General features: G+C 46.9%; 1 protein-coding gene across 1 annotated transcript in view; it reads right to left on the bottom strand.

The window, feature by feature from the left end:
* Positions 1-24736, bottom strand: part of KANK1 (KN motif and ankyrin repeat domains 1) — a 29438-nt gene extending 4702 nt beyond the window's left edge. Inside the window, exons 1-7 of the mRNA XM_075726271.1 lie at positions 24666-24736; positions 21030-23684; positions 9727-9945; positions 8780-8888; positions 7354-7563; positions 5220-5307; positions 2188-2407 (exon numbers count right to left, since the gene is read on the bottom strand). Of these exons, the coding sequence (XP_075582386.1) occupies positions 2188-2407; positions 5220-5307; positions 7354-7563; positions 8780-8888; positions 9727-9945; positions 21030-23253 (3070 nt within the window). The 5' untranslated portion in view covers positions 23254-23684; positions 24666-24736. The remainder of the gene's footprint in view (positions 1-2187; positions 2408-5219; positions 5308-7353; positions 7564-8779; positions 8889-9726; positions 9946-21029; positions 23685-24665) is intronic.
* Positions 24737-24972: the final 236 nt, after the last annotated feature.

Raw genomic sequence — 24972 nt, 5'->3', positions numbered from 1 at the left:
GACCAGCAAGTGTACTTTGACATGTTTTGGAGCTGCAGAAAAAAACTTCCAATTAAAGACTGTTTCCAGCTCTACAGAGTATTTCACTGTGAACAAAAGTACTCTGGGAACAAATACAGTCAAGTCCTCTGAACAGTGCCAGCAGCGGACAATAGTTCTCCTTTTCATTCAAGTCTAACCTCCAGTCTGTCTCTGTTCCTAAAATTCTGCAGAAATTCAGCAGGGCTTATTAGTTTACCAGGCAGCAAGGCTTTCAGTACACTTACCATATTGGAAAGCAAGGACTCAGACTTACATAAACAGTATCTCTAGACTTGGGGTTAAATTGCACCACAGATATCTTCACAAGCAAAAATGTTTCAGGAAATTCTTCAGATTTATTGCCAAAGGCTTTTTTTTTTCTTCAAGTGAAAAGAACATTGCAGAAGCAATGCAAGTGCAGATGTAAGAAAATGCGATTTTTTTCATGTTCCATAGACATCAGCTGTGCTACCTTATAACGAGTAGCCCAACGTAACTTTCTGGGAAGCCACTGAAGCCACAGAACATGACATTCTGCTACATGCATTACTTCATGAGCAATGAATAGTTATTGGAAGTGACGCTCTCGTACCCTGGCTAGACTACTTTCAGCAGAGGTGTGTGTCTTCTGAGGTCACATTTCAGCTCCTTTTCTATACAGCTACTGAGCAGAGCTGTTTTCCCTATTTATCCTCTCGGTAACACTGCATGAGGATACAGAGGAGTCTCTTGTCTCATCTGCTCTTCCCAACAAACACACGGAGTTCTTGGACCAAGAATCTGCCTGTGATGTAACCACATTGCAAAGCTGACTGTAGTGACCATTTAGACACAGTCCAGAGGGAGACTGTTGAAACCTGAAGGAATGTGCCTGTTCACAAATATCTTCCAAGTGCTGGCACGTGCACACACCTGGCACTAGTCACCGTTGGTGGATTTTACAGTTAAAACCCGCTGTCTTCATGGGAATACACCAGCTGCTGTAACCTACAGCAGTCCTGACTTCCAGCAACAGATGAGCATGCTCATGCTATCCCAAGATACCCAGGGAAGCAGAGGGGCAGGTTCCTCCCACCATGTGCTGCAAAGCCAGCCTGCTGCACTTCACCATGCTCCTGACATTCCCTGCATTCCCTCGTCATGACACACTCTTGCCAACAAGCTGCCTTCAAACAGGACCAGAGATTTCAAAGAGCTCGCTTTCCTGCTGAGGAAGTCTTTGCAGTGACAGACATGCTGGGTTATCAAAGCTGAGATTTGTATCATTAATATAATTGTTTATCTGATGTTACCCTTCTGGATTTATAAATATTGCTAGGCTTACACTCCAGCCATGTCATTGGTCTAGTTAAGCTTCACAACTAACTGTGGCAGGTTTTATAACTAGTTTAGGGAAAGGAACTTCAGTCAGGGAGCAAAACTAGGCTTAAAAAGATTGCATCCTGCCTGGGACCAGCTCCAATGTGTGACATCTTCTGCTGACTGCTTTCTGGCTTAGTGCATGTAGGGAGCAGATGCTCTGGGGTCTCCCCTCTGCCACTACCCTCTCTGCATGTGTGTGGCACAGGGATTGAGAGAAGGAAGCAACAACAAAAGCAACTAACTGAAGCCTCATCACATTGCTTGTGGATCAGGGAAATGCTCCTATACAGCAGAATGCCGTATTGCTCCAGTTTCTCAGGAGAGCAGTATAGACGTGGCAAGGTAGTGGCCAGAAAAAGGTTCTGTATGACTCTAGTAAGATAAAGTAGACTAATTTGAGTGTTTGACATTGATGTTTATACCTGAATGCATCTTCCTCCACCAGCACCCTACCTTTGGCTGAGCAGCAGCTGTGCTGCCTCCAGAGAAAACTGTTGGGAGGCTGGTGCTGCTGAACTTGGACTACAGTCCAAGAGTCAGGGATCTACCTGTCTGTCCCAAACACTGTATATAATTTACTTGAGTGTTTCCGTAACTTTTTCAAGAGCCATCACCATCACCTCCAAAGCTAGCACTAGAAACAAGGATTCTAGACTACCCAAGAGAACCACCATATAATTGTTAACAGTTAAAACAGCTACTGGGAAAGCCCAAACTTGACTTCTTGTTCATCAAGAATTCCACCCATTGAGGATTGCAAAAACCAAAAATAATTAAAAAAAAAAGGCAAACAAGTCAACCTACTTGCATCCAGAAGAAGCTTTACAATTTCAAAGTTAGAATGTGAGACGCTGTAATGCAGAGCTGTGTTTCCATTTCCATCCGCCATATTGATGATATGTCTGAGGACAGCAGGAGAAATCTCTTCAAAAGCAGTTATGTAGTCTCCAACCATTTCAGGGACAGCTGATTTCTGACTTGAGACACGAAACCACTCGTGCTGGATGGTATTTAAACAAAACCTCTGCCAAAACCAAGACAGAAAAATTTACATATGGGCAATCTATTTAAAGGATTTTCCATCCCACAAGTCAGCGATGCAGGAGGTCAAGCCTTTTTTAGTCAAATGTGGGAAGAAAGTATTCAGCTCACAAACAAGATGTACGGACTGAAGCTTCTCCTCTGACTAAATGCCTCTTTAAAACACCAGTTGTTTACCTCCTCTCATTTAATCTAATTTTCAGGAATGGTTCACCTCTGAGGGCACAGAATTTTAGGATAAGATTACCCCCAGAATTAATGGGTATCAAATACTGGTGAACAGAAAAAAAGACTTGGAGTAAGCATTTCCATTAAATAGTTAACTAAGTTCATAAATCACTGATGAACCCAAGGCTAGGAGCAGTGGGAATGCACGTTTCTCACGGACTTAAAGCAACAGCATGCTAAGTCAATTAGGCCCAATCCCAGGGCATGAATTACCAAATGCACAAGGTATAGAAGAACTGGCTGGACAGCAGTTCTGCTGAAGAAGAGCTCGGCATTACAAAGGATCACAAGCTGAACCTGAGTCAACAACATCACAATGTAAAGAAAAAGGCAAATAGTGTTTTGGGGTGAATAAACAGATTTGTAGCTTGCACGGCATGTGATGCAGTCCCTTCTCTCCACCGAGCACTGTGAAGGCAATAGCTGGACTACCTTGTCTGGTCCTATCATTGAATGACAAGAGAGATTCGGCTGAAACGGTTTCAAAGGTCAGTGGTGAGAACAATTAGAAGTCAAGGAAATCTGACCTATGGGACAGACTTGAAGGACCGGACTGCCCAAAGAACAGCTGGGGAAAGGAACACCATAACATTTTCACAGTGCAAAAGGCTGTTGCAGTGAGAAAGAAAAGACCCTGTTCTTCACCTGCAGGATGGATGGCTGTAGCAGTAAGGGATTTTAGCTGCAATGAGAAGATGCAGGTTAGACATTCAGGATAAACTTTCCCATCGGTATGGACTGAGGGTGGAGGGGTAGGAGCCTCTTAGGCCAGATAACTGTCTGTTGGGAACAGTGCAGGCAGGGCAGATCTAGCTGTGAGCTGAGGCTCCTGCCATCACCACCAGCTCTGACTTTCTGAGACAATTTCTCTAACCTGGAAGGACTACCATGTCCTTCATCTCTTCTCTTCTCATAAACCCCCACCTGCACGGTGGCCAGTAAGTTCAAGGCCAGTTTTGCAGAGAAGACACACAGCACACTTCTCTAGCCTCGAGGGAAAACACAGAGGACCTGTACCAGCAGTTCCAGACAGGGCCCATGTCTGGTTAAGGGGGAATATTCTACACACGTCAGTACTACGTATATATCTGTACTACATACACATATATACACGATATTCTACATCAGTACTACCATAATAAAAACTTACAAGGTCCAACCTTTTGAGTTAAGAGATCACATGTATTGTGAACATACAGAGTTGAAACACAAAAGCGGTCATAAAGTGACACAATGTAAGTATTTTTTTTTATTTTAGCCACTACTGAGTGCAAATACCACTAACAAATTATTTTTACATTCACATGAATTATTAAGTGAATGGTACAACTTTTTTTATTCAAGTAATCCATCACATCCCAAAAGGAGCAGTCCGCAGCTGTTTCTGGCATAAACAGCAGCTACAAGATCGGAGTATGTTGGAAGAGGTTGGGATAATTTATATGGATCCCTAGCTGTACTGAAGTTTACCCTTTTTGGACAAGACTTCTTTATCAGCAGACAGACAGAGAACAAGAGCTGATTAGTCTGCAGTTTCCAGATACAAAGCACCACTTGTGCTGGCAAACACTTCAAGCATGAGAAAGAAACATGTAAATTCAAATTACACTTCCAAGGCAGAGATTATCACCTGGCTATGCCATTTTTGACACTTACAACCCTGACTGAGCCTGAAGCATTTGTTGTTTGAATGCCTAAACTACTCCTGAAGGACTGACACAGGATTAAAAACTACCCGTCACAACTGTATTGAACAACCTTTCAAAACATTCCCTGGACCACAAAATGTCAGAACTGAACACAGACAATATTTGTGTCTGTGTCTTACAGACAACATTACTGTCTTTAAGAAGCTGCAGATGCTCTACAGTGGAGGAGACTGGCACTGGACTGTTGCCTTTTACATCACCACATAACTGTAACAAACACAAAATTCAATTTTGTATCACTAAGCAGTGTTCCTTTGCCTTCAGATTGCCCCCACAAAGTAGCATAGGCAAGTCTTTTATGAGGAATATAGGCAATTCCTATATGAAGCAAATACAACCTTATCTCCTGAGACTGAGTATTAACAATGAATCTTCCTTACTCCCTGCTGCACTGATAAAAGCTACCAGCACCGTAAGCGAGGCAGCAGCAGTATCCCTACGCTTAGAAGGAGGCAGAGCACATTCAGTTTCAGAACAGACTCTGAGCTTTTGTCATGGAAAGAAACAGGCTCCTCACCCCCTGCGGTCTCTTAATGTGAGGCCTGAGAGACGTTCACAGCAGTGCTAAAGCAACACTTACAAAAATAACACAGGAATGCATGGATGCGTTGAAACTGCGCTTTCATGTTACTATTTTTATGCGTGTGCCTGGGGACGACAACACCCCAGCACACAAAGCACAAGTACATGCTCTGAACAGAAGTCTCCTGATAGAAAAAGCACTTTGTGACTCTTCCAGGAAAGACGAAATCCACTTTTGCCTAGCCACTGCGGTGCTGGTCGTGCAAAACCAGAAGTTATCCCTCCCTGAAGTTCTTCTGTTGCAGCTCGGAGAGAATTTTGCCCTGCATTGCTTACCACATCTTTGTTGGTCAATGCCTTGGGGTCATCAATGTTGTTTCTCAGCAGGTGACAGGCAGAAAGCATCTTTTCACTTAGTTCGTATCTAAGGGAGACAGCAGAATACATGGCACATTTAAATTTTTCTCTCAATGTTCCAGCACAGAAACATTTACCTTTCTGAAAGTCGTGCGAGAATGAACGTTTCCAGGCAAGCCATCAGCTGCTGCAACACAGAAGCCGCTTTGGCAGCTCTTCTCTGCGGGGACTCCCTCCACGGCAAGCAGAGCCACTGGTGGGGCTGTGGACCTCCGCAAGGAGGAAAATGTGTTTCCCAGATGTACGCGGGAGGAGCAGCGGGATCGGAGAGCAGGCGATGCATCACTTCTGTGCTTTAGACTTGGCAACCCTTCCAGTGGAAAATCTCACCTACTGCTGTACGACTGCAGAGCATGTATCACACACTCCGTGCTTTGATTACTTGATTAACAAGAGGAAATGCCGATAGTTGTTGACGGAAGCGGAGTTAATGGGTGGGGAAGGGCACAGGCGGTGCCTCCCTGCCGGCTCCTGTTTTATCCTGCTCACCAGAACCAAACTTTCTCATCCCGTCCACTCTGGAAATTTACTCTCTTTCTCCAGTCCCCCTTCATGATTTCACTTCTGCCCCCTTTCCATCAAAAATTTCAAAACTCAGGGAACAGCTGAAAATAAGAAGGCCCATGCCCGTGCCACATGGCACACCAGGCTGTGGCCAACCATCTCTGCCTACAACCTGCCACAGAGGATAATGGCAATTTCCCAGGAAAAATCTCCAAAAAAGCAGAGAGGCTAGCAGCCTCATGTGTGTAAGGTAGGCATTTTAGCCCTTCAGGGCTACAAGCCAGCTACTGGTGCTTCCAGAGCAATGAAATGCTCTACCATCACAGGGACCACGCTCGGTCCCGTGTGGCCATGTGCCCTGCCCCTCCCCTTGAAGGGCACTGCCACGGCAGCCAGCTTGCAAAGAACATGCTCCTCAAGTCCACATGGCTACCTAAGCTGTTCTGCTGCCCCTCTTCACCATCACCCCTTGCTAGGGTAAGTATAAATTAGAGAGCTCCTTTGAGAAACTGCCCGTCGTTTTGTGCAACCTGTGAAATAACAGGCTACAGTACCGTATAAATAAAGCTCACGGCACTTTAAAACTCCCATCTCCAAGGGCTACGAATAGCCCTTAATTATGACTTTCTGCATCTCTTTTATTTAGCAGTTGATAATTACAGGTAAGTTTGATGCTAAGCTATATCTCCAGTGAAACATGACATAATAATTCTGTCTTAGCTCTTTTACTGTTATTATTCAACTTACACAACTTTCCAAGCTAGCACGCTTGTAAACATCTGCCAAACCCAGTATCTGTAAAATATCCCTTCACTATCTATGTTTATAGTTCCTTTTGTCCATTCACTAATCAAGAATCAGTAAAAACTCACCACACTACTGCTTTCTGTGTGCCAAAAAAACCAAGCCTTGCCTGTCAAATGCTACCTTACACAGCTCATTACCAGCAATTGGAAGAGTAACTTCAACATGAAATGCTGAACAAGTGCATGATGGCAGCCTTAAAGTATATGATAGTGTATGATGCATATGAAGCTGGATGACCTCCTTGCTGCTGTATCCTATCATGTTACCAAGGAGTACCAGCCATGGCCAAGATGCTGTGGAAGGTGCAAATGGAAGATGTGCTCCCAGCAGGCTGCTGACGTGGTGTGCATGGTTCAAGACTCATTTGCTTGCTTACTTACTGTTCTACAGACCAGGTTGTTAACAAGGCATTGCCTGCTCCCAAACAAGTGCTGTTTGTGACCTGGTAGAGCCTCTGCTGGCGGGGAGCCACCTGGGTCTCACTATAAATGGACCATTTAAAGCCGCTGGGGTCAGCCACTGGAAAGGACACCCTCCAAGACCTCCTCCCTGCTCACACACAGTCATTTTGCCATGAAACCGCCTCTGGTTACCCACTCAAGGAGGAGGGAAGCGGGCAGCAGTCAAACAGCAATGGGGGCTGGCGCTTTCTCCACCAGCACGGGCACGCCTGAGGCTCAGAGCATGCAACAAGGCGGTGGTAACCTCCTCAGAGGTGCTCGGGAGAGGGCGAGCAGCCTACCTCTCTCTGATTTCCACCTCCTCAGCCTCGCAGTCCAACGGGTTGCTGTCCTTCTCGGCCCCCACGGCGCAGACCTCCGGGGCACAGGGCAAGGGCTGCCCCTCCTCCGTGCACTGGCCACCGGGGTACTCATGGCCCTCGCACTCCTCCTCCGAATCTGAGGAGGAGCTCTCCTCAGAGCTGGAGTCGTCGCTGGATGTCGTCTCATACCTGGGGGGAGAACGGGCAGGGGCAAGGGCAGGAGTGCTTGCTCAGTGCCATTCAGCAGCAGTCAGTACCTGTCTGCACTGCTGCAAGTTGAAAAATGTCTTGCAAAGGCTTAGTCCTCCTTCGTCTACTCAGAGACCTCTTCTACTCACTGAACTCAGTGTCACTGCCAACTGACACTGTGATTATTATGTGTACAGGGTGTAATGGAAGAAGAATGACCTTTTTTAAACAGAAGTCTTAACACTCTGTCAGACCTTGCCTTAGCCCCAAAATGATATTACTTTGTTCAGAGTAAACTGCATTGTTACCTTACTAGGCAGATATAAGCAGGGAAGCTAACAAAGCTATCTAAAGACAACAGCCACAATTTTAACATTTTTTCCTGTGACAATCCAAAACATTTTGCTATTTTAGGTGAAATATAAGTGATCTGGACAATTATAATGCTGATTGTAATGAACTATTACGTCACCTCAACAGCTGACGAATTAATATACTAAGCCTATTCTTCTAATGTACAACAGTGATTTATGAGTGATAACATTCCCCCACTATAAGTAATAACACTTTTAGCCAATGTGTATGAAATGAAGTTAACTGCGATATTTAGGCTACATACTGCACAAGGCATTTGTACTAAAGAAAAACTATCTGAGGAAAGGGCTAGAAAACCTATATAAAAACAACTTGGTGAAACCATTTTGAAGATCTTTGCAACATTCTGCAAGGGTAAGTAATATTTTAAAAGAAAAGAATTTTCCATACTGTTTTCTGTATTTGTGTAGCAAAGTTTATGTATTTATCTAGCGCAAAGCCAGAAAAGTTAATTTTTAGGCAATGCCATCTCTTGCTGTATTGTTCAATAACACAATGCTGCGCTTGTCAGCTGCCAAATACATATTGAAATTTTCCTTACTAAAGTATTGCCTGAGAAACTTTCCCATGGCTCTTTGTTTCATTTTCCTGTGTTAAATTTGGCAGCAATCTAATCTACAGGTACTTGAGACTGATGCCACGTATGACTTGCAAGCACAAACGGTTTACAGAGGATTAAGATGAGCTCAGCTGTTTTGTTCTTCCCTCTGACCCTTAAACTCAGCAGACGCACCTCAGCCTGAAGGACAGGCCAAAGCTACGCATAAGCTCCTGGGCTCCTCCTTTCCTTCCCATTGTGACAGTGCTACAGTGACAGAATTTTTGGAGACAGGTCTCTTACCCGCCATTAATGCCAACAAACTGCAGGTTCTTCTTGGTGTTGCTCAAATCCTTTTTCCCGTCCCTTTTCTTCATGATAGATTTGAGTGTGTTTTCATTATTAGTACATACTGTTGAAAAGGGAGACAAAAGCACACGTATCAGTACAAAGCTGTGGCCAGCTTCAACTGCAGCAGCTTTAGACAATTCTTCAAAACAAACAAACACCTTTCTGTTTAATTTACCAACTGAAGCTGGGCTTTCTAATCTTTTTATACATACAGTCATGGTGTGAGATGCCCACTGGAAATATCGAAGAACACTTCCAAAAATTACTCTGGAAACAGAAAACTAGTTTAGCCTAACTTTCCCATCTTCCAACACGCTGCTAATCTTTATGATGCTTTAGAAAACTTTAAGAAAAGACACTCTTTTTTTTTTTTTCTTTGCTATTTGTGAAAGACTTCTAACATTGAAATGGGTTACTCTGCTCTGTTAAGAAAAATCTAAATCTTGGCGTCAGATGACAGCAGGTCATTTGCCAGAACTAACACATTATTACAGACAGCGCATTTAACAATAACCTATTCAACAGGGTGGGGAGGTTCAATCGAGGCTGTTTCTTTAGATTTTAGTATTCACTGAAACAACTTTCAAACCAATCTCGAGGCATAAGACAGGTAAAACATTCATACAAATTTAAGTTTAAAAAAAAAAAAATTACTAACCCTTTCTCTCACCATACATTTTTCTTATGAAGACACTAAATGGCATTTCACCGATGTGCTACAATCTGCCATTTAAAAACTAACCCCTATCTGCAGACACAGGGTCTCACACTGTGGCTTTCCCTGTAGCGGCATCTTTCCCTGCTTTCACAATTTTGAGAACCCTGAAAACCTCCTTTAACTGTATTTCGTATTCAAACTCCATCTGCACGATGAAAGGCGAATGTGAGCCAGTTATTACCATAGAGGCCAGAGGCAAGCTGGTCATCTGTCAGGTTAATTGGAGCGAGAGTTTTGTCCTGAGAAGAAAAGGACTTCCTTCCCCGAACAGCTTCCACCAGGGGAGTCTTCCTCTCCTCCTGAGCAGGCACAATGTCTTGCTCCAATTTCAGCGTTCGCAAATTTGAAGTTAAGTGGGCGTTTGCAAGTTGACCGTGAGGGATGTACTCCAAAGTAGCACCTGCCAGAGGAGACAGTAGGCATCACGGAGGAGTCAGACCAAAACACTTCCGTCAACACTGTGATGGACAGGGGGGAAAAAAACAAATTGGAAAAAAAAAGGGCAACACTTGTGCTCTGCAATACTCTTTTCTGAGGATCCAATAGGAAAAGGGTGTGATCGCTTCCAAAAAATACGAAAAAAAACAGCTGTGAGTTTTTGTTTCCATGAAAACAATACAATACGAAGTATAACTATACTGGCTTTAAAAGGGATGAAAGGAGTGCTCCTTCCTTTTCCTTCTCTTTCAGTACGCACAGCGACCCCAGCTCCGCCACCCTGGCCCAGGGCGGACCTGCTGAGCTGCTCCTTGCTGACATGCCTGAAGAGCACCTTCATGAACTCCACAGGTTCCTTCTGCGACAGCGGTGCCCTTCTTATCTTACCTTTTTTTGAGAAATGGCATTTTCCATGAAAGCAGAAACTTTTCAGGAAACTTTCCTTTTTGCCATCACGCCGCTAATTCTGAAAGTTACATACTTTATCCAGTTACTGAGACAACTGCAATAAACTCCCACCCACTGCATTTCTTCCTATTTTTTTCCCTTTTCAGGATGGTACCAAACTAGTAGTTGTACTCAAATCAAATTCCAAATGTTTGGGTTACACATTTTTTTTTCCTGATTTGCTGGCATCCACTCATTTTTTCCCTTTGTGTGTTTAAAAGGCAGAGCTAATTACGCACAGACTTTTACAGATTCCCCTGGAGTTCCTCCAGCTGTGCTATTACGACTGTTATACAAAGCTGCACAAATGCTTTTGTTTGTGGAACGCACTGGTTTTTTAAACACACATTCTTCCTTAAGTAATCTTGCTAGCATTTAAAGGAAAAAAAAAGATAGTGTTTAATTTACTTTAAACACTATCACTTCTTTCTTTCAAAGCTTGCTTCAATCAGTTCTGCCTCCACAGGTTTTTTTTTCCTTTGTATTTATCAAAAATTAAACCACAGCCTCCTCATTCAAATAGATGAGTGCCATTGCACAGGATGCTGACATACTGTGGTAACGTAAAGTCCAAATATTCAATTTTAGAAATACAGCTGACATCTTTATTGCTCTTCCTAGACTGCCTTATCCCCCTTCTTACCTCACCTCAGTTTTGTTTTTTTTTTTTTTTTTCCTATAACAGGACGTAATGAAGCTGATTTTTCCAAACATTGTCACTTCCTAGCAGCTTCCTCCTCTTTGCTCCTGTTGCCACCCAAGGCTCCGAGCTGCCAGCCGAGCCTCACCCCACGCGCATTTTGAAGGCACCTTCTCCAGCAATGAGACCTACTGCCCACTTCCACCAGTGCTTATAGTTTCTCCAAGCTGCCGGGGGAAGCCACCTGCTGGGAATGGCACGCAGCAGTGTACTGGCAGACACGTCGCTACAGGTATAGCCGAAAAGCTTCTGCCCTCCCAGGGAAGCGCGTGTGGGGTGACGGCAGCAGCCACCCCACTGCTCCCCGTACAGGAGCACCCCTCCTAGAGACAGGCCTGTGCGCTCAGGACGAAATGGGCACCCGTGCAAATCAACAGGGAAGCGCTGCCCTCGCTCCCCCACCTCTGACTGCTTCGCAGCGGTGACCGACTTCGGTCGGGTTTCCTCCCGGCAGCGAGCACCGTCCCCCATCTGCCAGCCAAGGAGAAGAGGGCTGCCAAGGCGATGGACTGCTGAGCCAAAACCAGTGATTTTTAAACTCCCTTAGCTGAAAAACAGGGAAACAGCCTCTCCCTCCACTTGCTTGGAGCGGTGACTGCTACAATTAGAGAGTACCGAGCGGAGTAACCACTTCCATCTGCAGCTGGCGGTGGCTGCCTCAGCTGGTTGCACCAGGCCACCCCTTCTGCTCCAGCCCCACCACCCCGGCCATGGGGAGGGAGCGGAGGGGGCCTGCTGTGAAGCGGTGGAGATGTGCAAGGCCCCCAAAGCTGCCCGGCTCCACCGTCAGCTGAAGGCTCTCTGTCTCTTCACAGTCCTCCTCCGAAGGCAGCTGCGACAGCCGCAGCGCGTCCTGGGGACGGGGGTGGGCCTGTGCGCGCAGGGCTGAGGAGAGCCGGCAGGGCAGAGCGGGGGTCCTGCCTGACGTGAACCAAGGGCACCTCGGTGCGGCCCGTCATCCCCCCTCAGCAACGCACAGCCCCCCCAAGCCAGACTCTGCACTCCCTCAGGTGTCTCCCTTCTGCCCTGGGACATGGCTGGCTGTCCTGGTTTTGGCTGGGACAGACTTAATTTTCTTCCTAGTAGCAGGCACAGTGCTGTGTTTTGGATTTAGGAGAGGAGTGTTGATAACACACTGATGTTTTAGTTCTTGCTGAGTACTGCTTGTGCTAGTCAAGGACTTTTCAGCTTCCCATGCTCTGCCAGGTGCACAAGAAACTGGGAGGGGGCACAGCCAGAATAGTTGACCCAAACTGGCCAAAGGGCTATTCCATACCATGTGACGTCATGCTCAGTATAGAAACTGGGGGGGGTTGGCTGGGGAGCAGCGATCGCTGCTCGGGAACTGTCTGGGTATCGGTCAGCGGGTGGTGAGCAATTTCATTGTGCATCACTTGCTTTGTATATTATTATTACTATTATTATTATATTGTTATTATTATTATTTTAGAATCATAGAATCATAGAATCGTTTAGGTTGGAAAAGACCTTTAAGATCATCCAGTCCAACCATTAACCTACACTACCAAGTCTACTCTAAACCAATCAAGGGTAGACCAGACTAAACCATGTCCCAGAGTGCCACGTCTACCCGTTTTTTGAACACTTCCAGGGATGCTGACTCCACCACCTCTCTGGGCAGCCTGTTCCAATGCTTGACCACCCTTTCCGTAAAGAAATTTTTTCCTAATTTCCAACCTAAACCTCCCCTGACACAGCTTGAGCCCATTTCCTCTCATCCTATCACTTGTTATTTGGGAGAAGAGACCAACACCCACCTCACTACAACCTCCTGTCAGGTAGTTGTAGAGAGCGATAAGGGCTCCCCTCAGCCTCCTCTTTTCCAGGCTAAACAACCCCAGTTCCCTCAGCTGCTCCTCATAAGGCCGGTGCTCCAGACCCTTCACCAGCCTTGTTGCCCTTCTGTGGACACACTCCAGCACCTCAATGTCTTTCTTGTATTGAGGGGCCCAACACTGGACACAGTATTCCAGGTGCGGCCTCACCAGCACCGAGTACAGGGGGACAATCACCTCCCTGCTCCTGCTGGCCACACTGTTCCTGATACAAGCCAGGATGCTGTTGGCCTTCTTGGCCACCCGGGCACACTGCTGGCTCATGTTCAGCTTTATTTTATTTCAATTATGAAACTGTTCTTATCTCAACCCAGGAGTGTTTCTCACTCTTACTCCTCCGATTCTTTCCCCCATCCCATCGGGACAGGGGCAGTGAGCGAGCGGCTGCGTGGTGCTTAGCTGCTGGCTGGGGCTGAACCACGACACTGGGCAGGGAGCTGCAGGGCAGGACAAAGAGAAAGGAGGACGGCAGCAGACTCTTCTCCCCTGCCTCACAGCCTCTCCCCCAGCTAAACCTGCCACCCACGCAACAAGATCTCAGGAGGTTCCCTCTTCTGGTTCATCCCTCAGTGGCTGAGAAGCACCACACTGAGTTCAGGATCTGGGGCATGTTGTCCGTGCCTTCAGACGAAGCGTCCTGCTCACCCCCCAGCACCTGACAAAAGACGATGACATCAAGGCTCGAGGTCAAGCACGCAACAAAGCAGCGTGCATTAGACAAACTGGCCGGTACGCTCATTCTCCCAACACAGCTGTGAGATGTTTACACTTACTGCGTCTACGGTACCCAAGGTTCAAGGAAAGGCAGCTTTGGACCCAACACAGCATTAACGCTTCAAGCCATTAATTAGCACCTAACATCAACTCTCAGGCCTTCCCCTTCACAAGACAGCCAACATAAAGCTGCTTGGACAGCAGCAACCTAGTGCAAATCACTTCGAAAAATGGATGACGGAAGCAGCTGTGCTAGCCATTGACTATGGTCAATGGTTTAACAGATCAATCAACTGCTGCCTAAACCAAAAAGCTGGATGAGACCAGTTCCCTCTTCCTCCAACGAGGCTGCGGGGCTGTCAGGAGGCACCGCGTGCTTCTCAAGCGTGGAACCGAAACCCTGGCTGAAGATCACCACCAGTCTACACAGACCTTAAAATAGACTCTTCACCTCACCTCTCCCAGATCTCAAGTATGCTTGCACAGAATTCCTCTCAGTGACACCGGGCTGCGGCGCACAACACTGACAGTGAATCAGCCAGCAGGTTCCGCACTTAGCCAGCCGCTGCCTCCCGACAGAGCCACTCGGGTAGATGCACCCTGCTGATTTTTGTTAGTTTTGTCAGCTGCAGGCAAATAACACAAACTTGATGTGTGCTTCTGTGTACTGATATGGCACAGCTAACCACAGCATGGAGCTGCCAGGAATTTCTGAAGGTATGATAAGACAAAACAAAAAACTTACAGACTTCAACTGTTCATGAACCCTTATGCAGAAAGGTACTCTCATCAATTTCAGAGGGAAACAAGCGACTGAAGCATCTTCAGTCATTTAGCCTCAGTGGTTTGAGGGAATGAGGGCACCTGTTTTTAACTTTTTAGAAGGAACCTCCTCTCCTAAATCACTTGCGCTTCTTTTTGAAAATCTCACCAATTTAAACCAGGGTTACAGCAAACCTACTATATGTCAGCAGCACACTACCCATGCAATTTCTTGCACCTATAAAATCCATTTATTGTTATTAAGATGCTACTTGCTTTCCTAACTGCAGGCCTTCCCTCCCATTTATGAGAGCATGAGTAGTCATGTAGTAAGCTGGTTCAGGGAACTCACTGGGTGAGTCTTGAACAGTACTTTTTCCCCTGAATTTGTGCTGAACTCATGGTAATGGAAGTCTATTCTTCACCTGCTTTTGAAAAATTCCATTTAGTCTGATAGAAGCAAGCCTAAGTATTACTATAAAAACGATTTAGCCTGACAATACTTTTATACCACTGGAAATCAAGAGAAGTGCAAATGAGGCCAGGGGAATTAAATACCATCAGGATGAGAACCTAGCTCTCTGGCTGGAACATCACAGGCTTCTAGCTAAAAAAAGGGCACAAGCTTGCTGCCTGTGTGGTAGCTGCACAGAGATTTTATTTTTAACCTGTTGAGCAGTGCAAGCATTTTTTTGCACAATATGTTTATAACAGCCAATGATACAACTTACATACTCCCTGTTAAAGACAGCGCATAAATGTTGTCTGGAGCATGTACAGCAAGGAAATACTTCACTTTCACACTGCACAATTTCTTCACAGTAGCAATAAGCTCCCTACGAAATTACGGTAACTGAAGAACACAAAGTCTTCTCCAGTGGTCTTAAATCTTACTAACTTGCTTTATCCTTAAAAAGTTATTTTTTAATATAAATAGTTTTTAATCCACTTTCCATTTGGTCTACACATCAGAACTACTGAAGAGAAAAAAACTCATTCCACTAAGGTAAATAAAAAAGCAGTGATGAGCAAACATGCTACGTTTAAACATTTACAATGACTGATATTAACCAATACACCTGATAAATGTGTTACCTTCAGAAGACTAAGCGTAGTTCCATCTTAAAAGGTACTTTTGCGCCATCCCAGGTTAAAAGTCAGTGAATTTAAAATTTCAGAACAAAAAATTGCCACAGATGAATTTTTTATATGATAAACCAACAGAAGCCAGATTCACTTGGGGCCCAGGCATAGGTAAATGTTGCAACTACCATTTGGCTTCAGGGAAAATCCTCCTTCTAACAGGACGGCGCCATTAATAGGATTGCAAGAACAATCTAAATTTCATTTTCACTCTCGCTTTAACCATTTTCTCTGTGTTGAGAAGCTGCTTTCCATCCCCAAACTAGACTGTGAAGCCAGTCTGCTGAAACTGGAAGTCAAAACCAATTCCTTTAATTGAACAAGACTGAACACAAAAAATTACATGTCTGTGAAGCAGCTAATCATCTTATTTATGAAATGCTCTCTTTTCCAAGACAACTGCGTGTGAAGCTTGGTGAAAGCCATCCTTAATTTCCCTGATGAGTGGTGGATCAAAGCGTCTCATGATGCTGGGCACAGCACGAAGGTGATCTCAGAGCTGTTCTTATTTCTCATTTATGAGGAGCTGATCTTCTCAGCTGATGCTTTACTGTTGCTGAAATAAGGCAACACTTCCTTGGAAAAATGGGAATCTCCTGCCATTAAATATTCATAGGCGTGCCTGTTACCATGGGAGTTGAACTCTGAACAAAGCTCAGTGCCTGAACATCATGTCCCTGTGCCACAGTGCAGGGAGGGAACTGGGGTTTTACCAAAGTCACTCAGGCAGGCTAGCAAGCCTATTGCTCTTTAAGCAGCAATAGATTTGAAAGAAAAAAATATTTTTACTGTGGCAAATTGCACTGTTTTTAAACTGAAGCAGAAATGAGGAGATACAGCAGCTTTCAAGTTCAAACACTCCATGTAGTGCTGCCACAGAATGAAAACAGCAAATAGTCTAATGATAATAATGGTAATAATGGTAATAGTTCCTTCTAATAACCTTGTGTTAACGCATAGCCAAGGAAGGTACGTCAAACCTCTTTAAAGAGGTTTATGGATTTTCACTTGAGTAATGTCTTTATAGGACAATTACTGACCCAGTCTCTGCTTCTCTTCTGATAGAACTCAGTGGGTATTTAAAACAGAAAAAACCTCAGCTGAACGCCTCAGCTCCTACTACAGAGGTCGCTACCATTTTTGAATGACAGGCATTTGAGCTTTATGTTGTCACAACTAGCAGGTCAATAGATACCACCTGCCACACGAAAAACACAGAAGAGGCACCGTATTCTTTGACATGCCAGCCAGATACAAATGAATAAATGGTACTCAACTGGCACACAGATGGGACCATCTGCATGGCTGTTTTGCATCACACTACCTTCCAGGGAATATTAAAAACGTTTCAGTCACCCTCTCCCCAGCAGAGAGACGGATGGATCCTGTGTGTTACACAAACAAGCACATCTGTACAGAAACTTAACCTGGTGATTAAGGCGTGCATCTGCAGCAGAGTGGAAGCTGAGGGCTTCATTCACTTGCCTAGATGTAGACAACCAGTGCGATTTGTAGCGGCGCACAGCTTTGCAGGGTCCACTGACACGCCTGCCTGCGCCTCAAACAGCACTGGCTTCTGAGCCTCAGGCAAGCCTCAGGTCTTCCAGCCACGCTAGCATGGTCCATGCTGCCAGGACGGGGGCTACCAACCCATCGAGCTACACAGTCTTTGAGAGAAAAGGCTACAAACTTTGTCAAACAGAAGAGCTGTAAAATGAAATCACCTTTCTCCAGCTCCCTGCTGGTTTTGCATTACTAATGATGACAAAGAGAGACAACCATGGTCACGACACCTCATTAGTCCTACATACCAGCTTTGGGCAACCAGAGGCTTCTCGCACCACCATCAATCCTTCGGTCTTCCCATGGTCTCTCAGCCTGCCTCCCCAGCTCTGGGTGAAAGCTAGGGTTGAAAACCTTGAAAGATCTTTCCACCAGATGGCACATCATGTTTTCCTAACCCCTGAGACTTTCCGACACCACTTGCTTCCTACTTCCTTTCGCTCCCTCAAGTCAAAATTCAAGAAGTTGCCTCCTTCTTCATGATGATTAGCATAATGCTTCCACTGGGGTGCTCACTCAGGATTGGTCCAAAAATAGACCATAAAACTGGTACTCCAAAGATCACTGAGGCAAAATAACCATGCATTTTCAGGTCAAATGTGCTCCGTTAATTTTTCAGGGCAATGGTAGGGCAGGTTTTTTTAAATACCACCCTTGCAAACTCCTTGCCTGTGAAATCCATCCATCTACCAGACTCGTGAAAAGCCCATGTAATTAAAACCCCTACAAGTGACAGCAGGCTTCCGGCTGATATTTTGCAAAACGCATCACACCCGCACTCAAATGTAACTTCCCGAAACTTCTCAAAAATTCTGAGACAATAAACAGAGAACCTGAACGCGCTCCCCTCTCTTAGTCCTTGTATATGCTGTCTGGTCGAAGAATAAGGATCTGTTACCATCTAAGTTTGCAGCCCACATCCATACAATCCAGCTGGCCACAGACAGGGTGCCAATGCTGCCTGACATGACCTTGCAGAGTGGAAATTGGCTTGTCTGGCCAGCGGGTTTGATCTCCCTGAGACGAGTAGGGCTTCTGAAAGACAGTGCGTATGTGAATAGGAGCTGCTGAGTTACGGAAGCGAAGGTGTTTATTTTGCAACAAGCAATACTATTTGCTAACAGACCCGGTTCAGCAATCATCTCAGGCGCCCGCTTGGCGTGCGCCTCGGGATGCCAGCTGCAGAGCCGGCCCGCGTCCCGCTCGGCTGGCTCCGGCTCGCACGCCTGCGTCTCCATCGCCGGCACAAGCCGTGTCGGGGCTGTCCGAGGGCAGGCACCCCTGCAGCACGCCACCATCCCCCCAGGGAGAAAAATCTGTGAAGCTGAGAGTTTGACTGATGTGCTACCTCAGCTATCAGAGGCAGTACGGACCGCCAACCCTTGAACGTGGCAAACTGGTACCCAAATCACAGGCCACAAAGCCAGCTCAGGCGTTTTTGCCCTAAAAGGACCTGGCCTCTAAGAGGCGTTTCCTAAGGATGCTCTTTGAATAAAATATTAAAGATGACACTACTGCTGCTAATCTGAAACCAGACGCTTCTGCCTCTATTTTCAGCCTGTTTTTTCTAAGAAACCAAGGCTTGCAAGGTCATGCTTCTTTCCGTAACTTAAACCCAATTGCTCATTTTAACCAAACCGGCCTAGAGACTCAGTGCTCTGAAGGATTTTTATATTTATACAAGCTTTAGAGAAATCAGGCTGAGATGCCAGGCTTGGATAAAGGGGTGCTGGTTGAGTTCACACACAACACACCCGAAAAGCTACATCCAAGAGACCTAAATGTGAGGAAAGATTTACTAAGAGCTCACAAGCTATCATGAGATGCTGATGCATGGAAAAAAAAAAGGCTTTATTTGTTCCAGTGCCTACAGAATTATTTAAGTTCGTGCTTCATTCAGCAAAAATCCTTTTACAGAAAAAAGTAACACATGATCTGTAAAACCACAGGAACAGGCAGCAAGACCAGCAGATAAATGTAGTAAAGACAATATTTTCAAAATTAATAGAAAAAGAAGAGGAAACATCTCAGGCTTATGACCTCCTTCCCACTCCAAGTCTCCACGGGTCTAAACTGTTATAGCCCAGAGCCTGGTTTATGCACACAGTCCTGGCATGTAGTTCTCACCAGGGACTAAAAATAAAGAGATTTTACACTCAGCATGCACAGCTAAAGATAATGGCATTACAAGTTAAAATAAAATTATTCCAAAATGATTTTATCAAGAATGTGAAATCTGAATCCGAGTAAGAACATCTTGAGCAAAACATGATCCATTGCTCCACCTGTGTCTAAATACTTTCAAGTCTCTAGACTACACATCTGATACTGTGCAGTGAAAGCAGGAAAAGGAATTGAGGATTTACAGCTAGTAAAAATTCTGGTTCACTGTTTTAAGGACACTTCTGGTGTCTGCTAGATACTCTTATTATTATAGTATCATTATTTATAAGAAGCCCAAAATATAAAGTGCATATGAGAAAGACAGCAATATTGCATATATAGTATCATATTGCATGTATGCAGACAGGATATCATACGTTTTCTTTACCACTACATAAATGTTGCTTATTGCTTTACTATGGGAAGCTAAAATTTTTACTTCAGCTCATTTAATGGATGGTTCCATTTAGTGCATGAACATTGAAGAGAATCAGATTTACCAAGCTGCCTTTTAACAAAAATAGGTAAATTTTAAGAGAGTAAATAAGCTGCAAGAGCTTTATATAGCAGTGCATTAGCCAATAATATTATCCTGACATAAAATGGTATTTACTTAGGATTTTTTTTTTTCCAATTCAGCACCCACGATACAGAAGAATTTGCACAAGTTCTTCCCATTTCCTTAACCTCTTGTTTCAGTCACTGCATGGCAGGACCAAGAATACGGTATCTAACAGTCACTGCTAGGCATTACATATTGGTTTCCAGTAAGCCAACGTTTACAAATTTAATAGTAATGGGGTTGGATTCACCAATAAGGCATTGGAAAAAATGGCTATGTTTTAAACTAGACTATCAGACACCCAAGAATAATAATAATAATCATAATAAAAAAGTAAGCAACTTTACCCCAGGGAATAAAGAAATCCCTCAAATTAATTGTATAGACTTTAAAATTAATAAATAAGATGCAAGGAGTATTTAAATCTCAATTCTTGCCTTTCCTGAGTGTCACCAAAACCTCCAGCGGTAATTACAGCTTATGCCTTTCAAACATGAGGCTGTAATTAGGGATTAGGACAAACAGTTATTGGAACAGAGAAGATGCAAGATGTGGTTTCTGTGAAGCGCTCTGGAGTTGTCTATTATAAAGCCATCAGCCCTGCTGGAATGGGGAGAGGCACAAGTAACGAAGGCAGTGGAAGAAACACTACAAAATCCAGGGAAACGGCTGTGGAGGTAAGTCAGTTTGATACAGACGTTGAATGTGACCTTCAACTCTGTCAAATCTGACGCTGAAGTTTTTAAAAATTGCATGCCAAGTTTAAAGGAAGGACAAAATTCCAAACCCACAGGCATTAACCTTGAATACTCTTGAAGTTATAAAATGGAGTCAACACCTTGCACGGTGCTCAAACCCTGCATACTTTTCGATACCCCTCTTGCATGGTCAGTCACCACCATCACGCCCTTCAGAGGCTGCTGGACTGGGAGAGGTAAAACCACCTCTGGTTCTTCAGTTACCAGAGGTGGGCTGGAGGGAATACCCAGCGGGCACGTCCAGCAACAACGTCACGTTCCGCGTGTGGCCGGGGAGCATTACGCGCTTGCTTCCCGACTAAGCGAGAGCCTAGCAGGGGACTGACCCGCGGTGCTGGCAGGGAGCGGACCGCACGCGTGCCCGGACGCTGGGCTTACCTGACGCCGCGCTTCTCTCCACGCACGGCTTCTGAAGGTCCAGGCTCCGCAGCTCCTCCGTGCTGGCGTACTTCATGACAGAGTTGATGGAGGTGAGGGTGCTGATGAGCTGCGAATTGAGAGATCCAATCTGGGAGTGGGGCTCCCCAAAGGCTTCTGCCAATTCACTGTAATTTTCAGCAAGCAGCGTCTGCTGTTCCTGCAGCAGCTTCTGCACACGCTCGATGTAGTGATCCAAGCCCGTCCTCAGCTCCGGCGGAGGCAGAGGGCTCTCCAAAAGACCACTCACCGGCTCGCACACAGACTCTCCACCAACACCGATGCTCCTGGTGCCAGCCGGCACAACCGGCAACGGAGGGGGTCCGCAGGCAATGCTCCTCATTTTAAGACCAACCAGGTAGTTCTCATGAACGTCTATCTGCCCAACGCCACAGTCTTTGGTTTTTATTGCCGAGGGCTTTTCAAAGCCAGGGTGGCTGGAGAGCAAGGTGCCCACTCCAACCGAGCGTGTTTTAGCAGCCGTGTGTACGTCCTTCACCCGGCCATCTCCCACCGCCACGCTCCGCGTCTCCACGCTCTCCGTGTTGGTCTGTTTGTCGCAGCTGCTCAGACAAGTGTTCGTCCCACACTCTGCCAGGGAGGGCATCTCCGTGCCGGTGCACTGGCTCACCATCTCCAAAGCGGTGCTGGTTTGCCGGCTAGCCATAGAAGGCACGGCCATCACCGTCGCCTCTGCCCTGGGCACAGCCTCCGTGGCCGTCTCACGGGACACGCACGCCTTGGGGGTGCAAACCACCACATCCACCGAGCAATCTCCACAGCCCACAGACCGCACCGCTCCGACCGCCTGCGCCGCCCGGGCGGGGCTGGCAGCGCCTGCCGGCTCCTCCGTGTTGACGCCTGTCTCACAGACGCTCGTCGCTGCGCCCACCGCCTTGTTGCGCAGCTCAACAGAGCGCCCCGTGCCCTGGTCTCGCACCTCCGCCCGCTCCCTCACCAGCCACCGGCTCATCAGCAGCTCGGGGCCTGCCGCCGCGCTCTGCACCGCAGGTCTGCAGGAGGTGCCGACGCTGCTCGTCTGCAGGTGGTTTCCCACCGACGAATCGGCAACATCCACATGGTCTCCCACCATTTGGTCTCTCATTTGCACGACAGCCTCCACCATCCTGCTGATGACATGGGGCTGAGCCATCACGGCTTTATCCACTTTTTTCCTAGAACCAGCCGCCTGCAGCTCCTGTTTTAATTTGGTCATTTCCCTGTCATGGGTTGTTTCCTTTAACTGAACCTCTAGCCTGTAAATCTTCTCCTTAAGGGCTTCGATGGTCTGCTGCTGAAGCTCTATCTCCTTCTCAACCTCCGTAGACAAGCCAAGCATGGCTTCTGTCACCCCAACCCCAGCCTCTCTCACTTCTTTCTCCGTCCCCACAGCTACTTCTCTGTGTTGCCTTGCAGATCTGTTGTATATAATCACATCGTTCATGTTCTCATCAGCACCTACAGCAACAGATCTGGTTTCTTTTGTCAGGCTTTCTCTGTTTACCCGGAGGTTTGCTGGACTGTCATAGTTGCTATCCTGGATTTTTTTCTCCAGGGCTTGCATCTCAGCAGTCAGCTGCCTGAACTCCTCTATCCTCTGAGAGCTCTGCTCCACGCTCTCCACCTCTTCCTCACAATCTATATACAGTTCCCCGCCTCTTCTCACCTGAGACATGTGTTCCCACTGCTCTGCGTTTCCCGCACTGTAGGATCGCTTTCTGAAACCGTACGTGTCATTTTGAGTGGCTTTCCTCTGGTTTTTGAGTTCAGCCATCATGTGCCTCTTCTCCTCCTGTAACACTGAAATTTTGACCTGCAGCACGGGAATGGTCTTGACTTGCTCCTCGAGCTCCTTGAGACGCTTGAGGGCAACGGCCATTTGCTCCCTGATGTGCTGCAGATGCACCGGGCTCACGTTGGTGACCGGTGTGGATATCCCCGAGCTCATGGGGCTGTGACGAATGGAACTGCCCAAGGAGGGGCTGAAGCAGGCACCGTAGTCGCCGTTCCCCTGATACCCGTTCTGCAGCTGCTGAGACATGTGACCGTACCCGCTGGATCCCACGAAAGAGGGGAGGGAGCTGGTGGAGCCCATGCCTCCAAAGCTGGAAAGCCGGGGCCTGCGGACATCTCCAGGTGTGACCTGCATCATCCTCTCCTGCTCGAGTCGCCTCCGCGTTTCCATGAGGGTTTTTGTTACATGGAGGTTGTGCCGAGGAGGCTGCGGGGAGGGAGGAGGAAGCTGCCTGGTCTCAGGGACAGTTAAGTAGGAAGGAGATGCTTCAAAGGAAACCGAAGGTCTCGCAGCAATGGATGAGGCTACTTGACTCCTCGCTGCCAGACAAGACTGCTTGTTCTCATCACTGTTGGACGAAGAGAGAGACTCTGTGGAGGTCCAGCCACTGCACTGGCCACCAGAGTTCTTGGTACCCGCCGAGGCTGGCACGGCTTTCCTCTTCTTTCGGATGTTCAGTTTCTTAATGGTATTCCCCTTTTGTATATCATCCACGTACTTCAGAAAATCCAAGTCGAGCTGGTAGCCGTAAGGTGTTTCCACAAAATAGGGGTCTTTCCGTTCTTTTTCATCTTCTCCATTTATGATAACTTCCTCTTTTTCTGGAAAAGAAAAAACAAAATCAGCACTGGAAAAGGAGCTATGCCTCAGTAAACTACGCGCTGAAACACAAGCGCAGAAAGATGGGTGCTCACAGCACGCCGGAAGCAGAAACTGCTGCTGCAGCTCAGCGAGCAGACCAGCTTTCCGCTGACTGACCCTCAACACTAAATCCCGATTAACTTTTAAAAAGTTAATCAGTAGGTTTTCAAATGCTGAGAAGCGCATACCCACGTCGATGTGCACACATGCACACACACGGATAACGTCTGTTAACAAAGGGGCACAGAAGTGGCACAGCTAGTAGCTCAAAGCCGTCCTTCCCCGAATCCCTCCAGCCTTCCCATGTCACACCAAGCCTTCACACGCGCTACACTGTCACGTAAAGACCACAGGATGACAACGTACCGCACGGATCATCTGGAGACTGACTTCTCTAGAGGGTGCATTGGAGCAGGCGATGGGAACTCTGACCCCGCTCCTTACGCAACCGATGCCATTAGACTTTACACAGACCTGCAGCTGTTTTACGGCTTTGGGAACTGCCGCAAGAGCAGCGATACCGCTTCGCCCTCGCTTCAGCTCATGTTACTTCCACCAGCACCTCTGCTCTTTCATTTTAAACTGCGTGAAGCCCCCAGCACCAAGACAGGCAGCAGGACCCCCTTCCAGCCAGGTCCCGAATCCCACCACTGAGGGGGACTGTCGCCTCGCACGTCAGGAAAACCCCGCTGCCCTCCAGACACAGGACTCGCCTGTCGCCAAAGCAATTTAAATAAAACTTCACCAGATCTGCTGGGCTTCCTTGGGCTGAGTATTTATACGCAGTGCTGCTATACAACCTGCTCCTCCCATCCCACTTGAGGGTGGGGGGGGGGGGGGGAAGGAAACAAAAAAAAAAAAAAAGAGAAGAAAAGAAAAGGGAAAAACAACTGCTGCGAGTTATGAGCTGGAGGAATAATAAAAGCCAGCTTTCCGGTTACCTGAATTAGCCACATGCCTCTGGCCCCCACACTCCAAATTTTCCAGCCACGTATGGCTGCCCCAGCTTCATGTGTCAGACGGCGAAGCCCTGCCTCCCTCCCGGCTCTCCGCTTCTCCACCCCGTAAGGAAGAGCCGCCCGCAGCCGCGCAGCCCCGGCCGGCCCCGGCCCCGGCCCCGGCCCCGGCCCCGCCGCCCCCCGCCCCGGGCAGCCCCGGGCCCCCCGCCCGCCCCAGCTGCGGGGCTGCTCCCCTGGCTGGAAGCGAATTTAGCGCTCTGGTTCGTTTTGAAAAGGCGAGGCGTGGGAG

Source organism: Pelecanus crispus, chromosome Z (genome assembly GCF_030463565.1).
Source record: "Pelecanus crispus isolate bPelCri1 chromosome Z, bPelCri1.pri, whole genome shotgun sequence".
In the NCBI taxonomy this organism is placed as follows: domain Eukaryota; kingdom Metazoa; phylum Chordata; class Aves; order Pelecaniformes; family Pelecanidae; genus Pelecanus; species Pelecanus crispus.
This window is presented reverse-complemented; position numbering and strand designations above follow the sequence as displayed.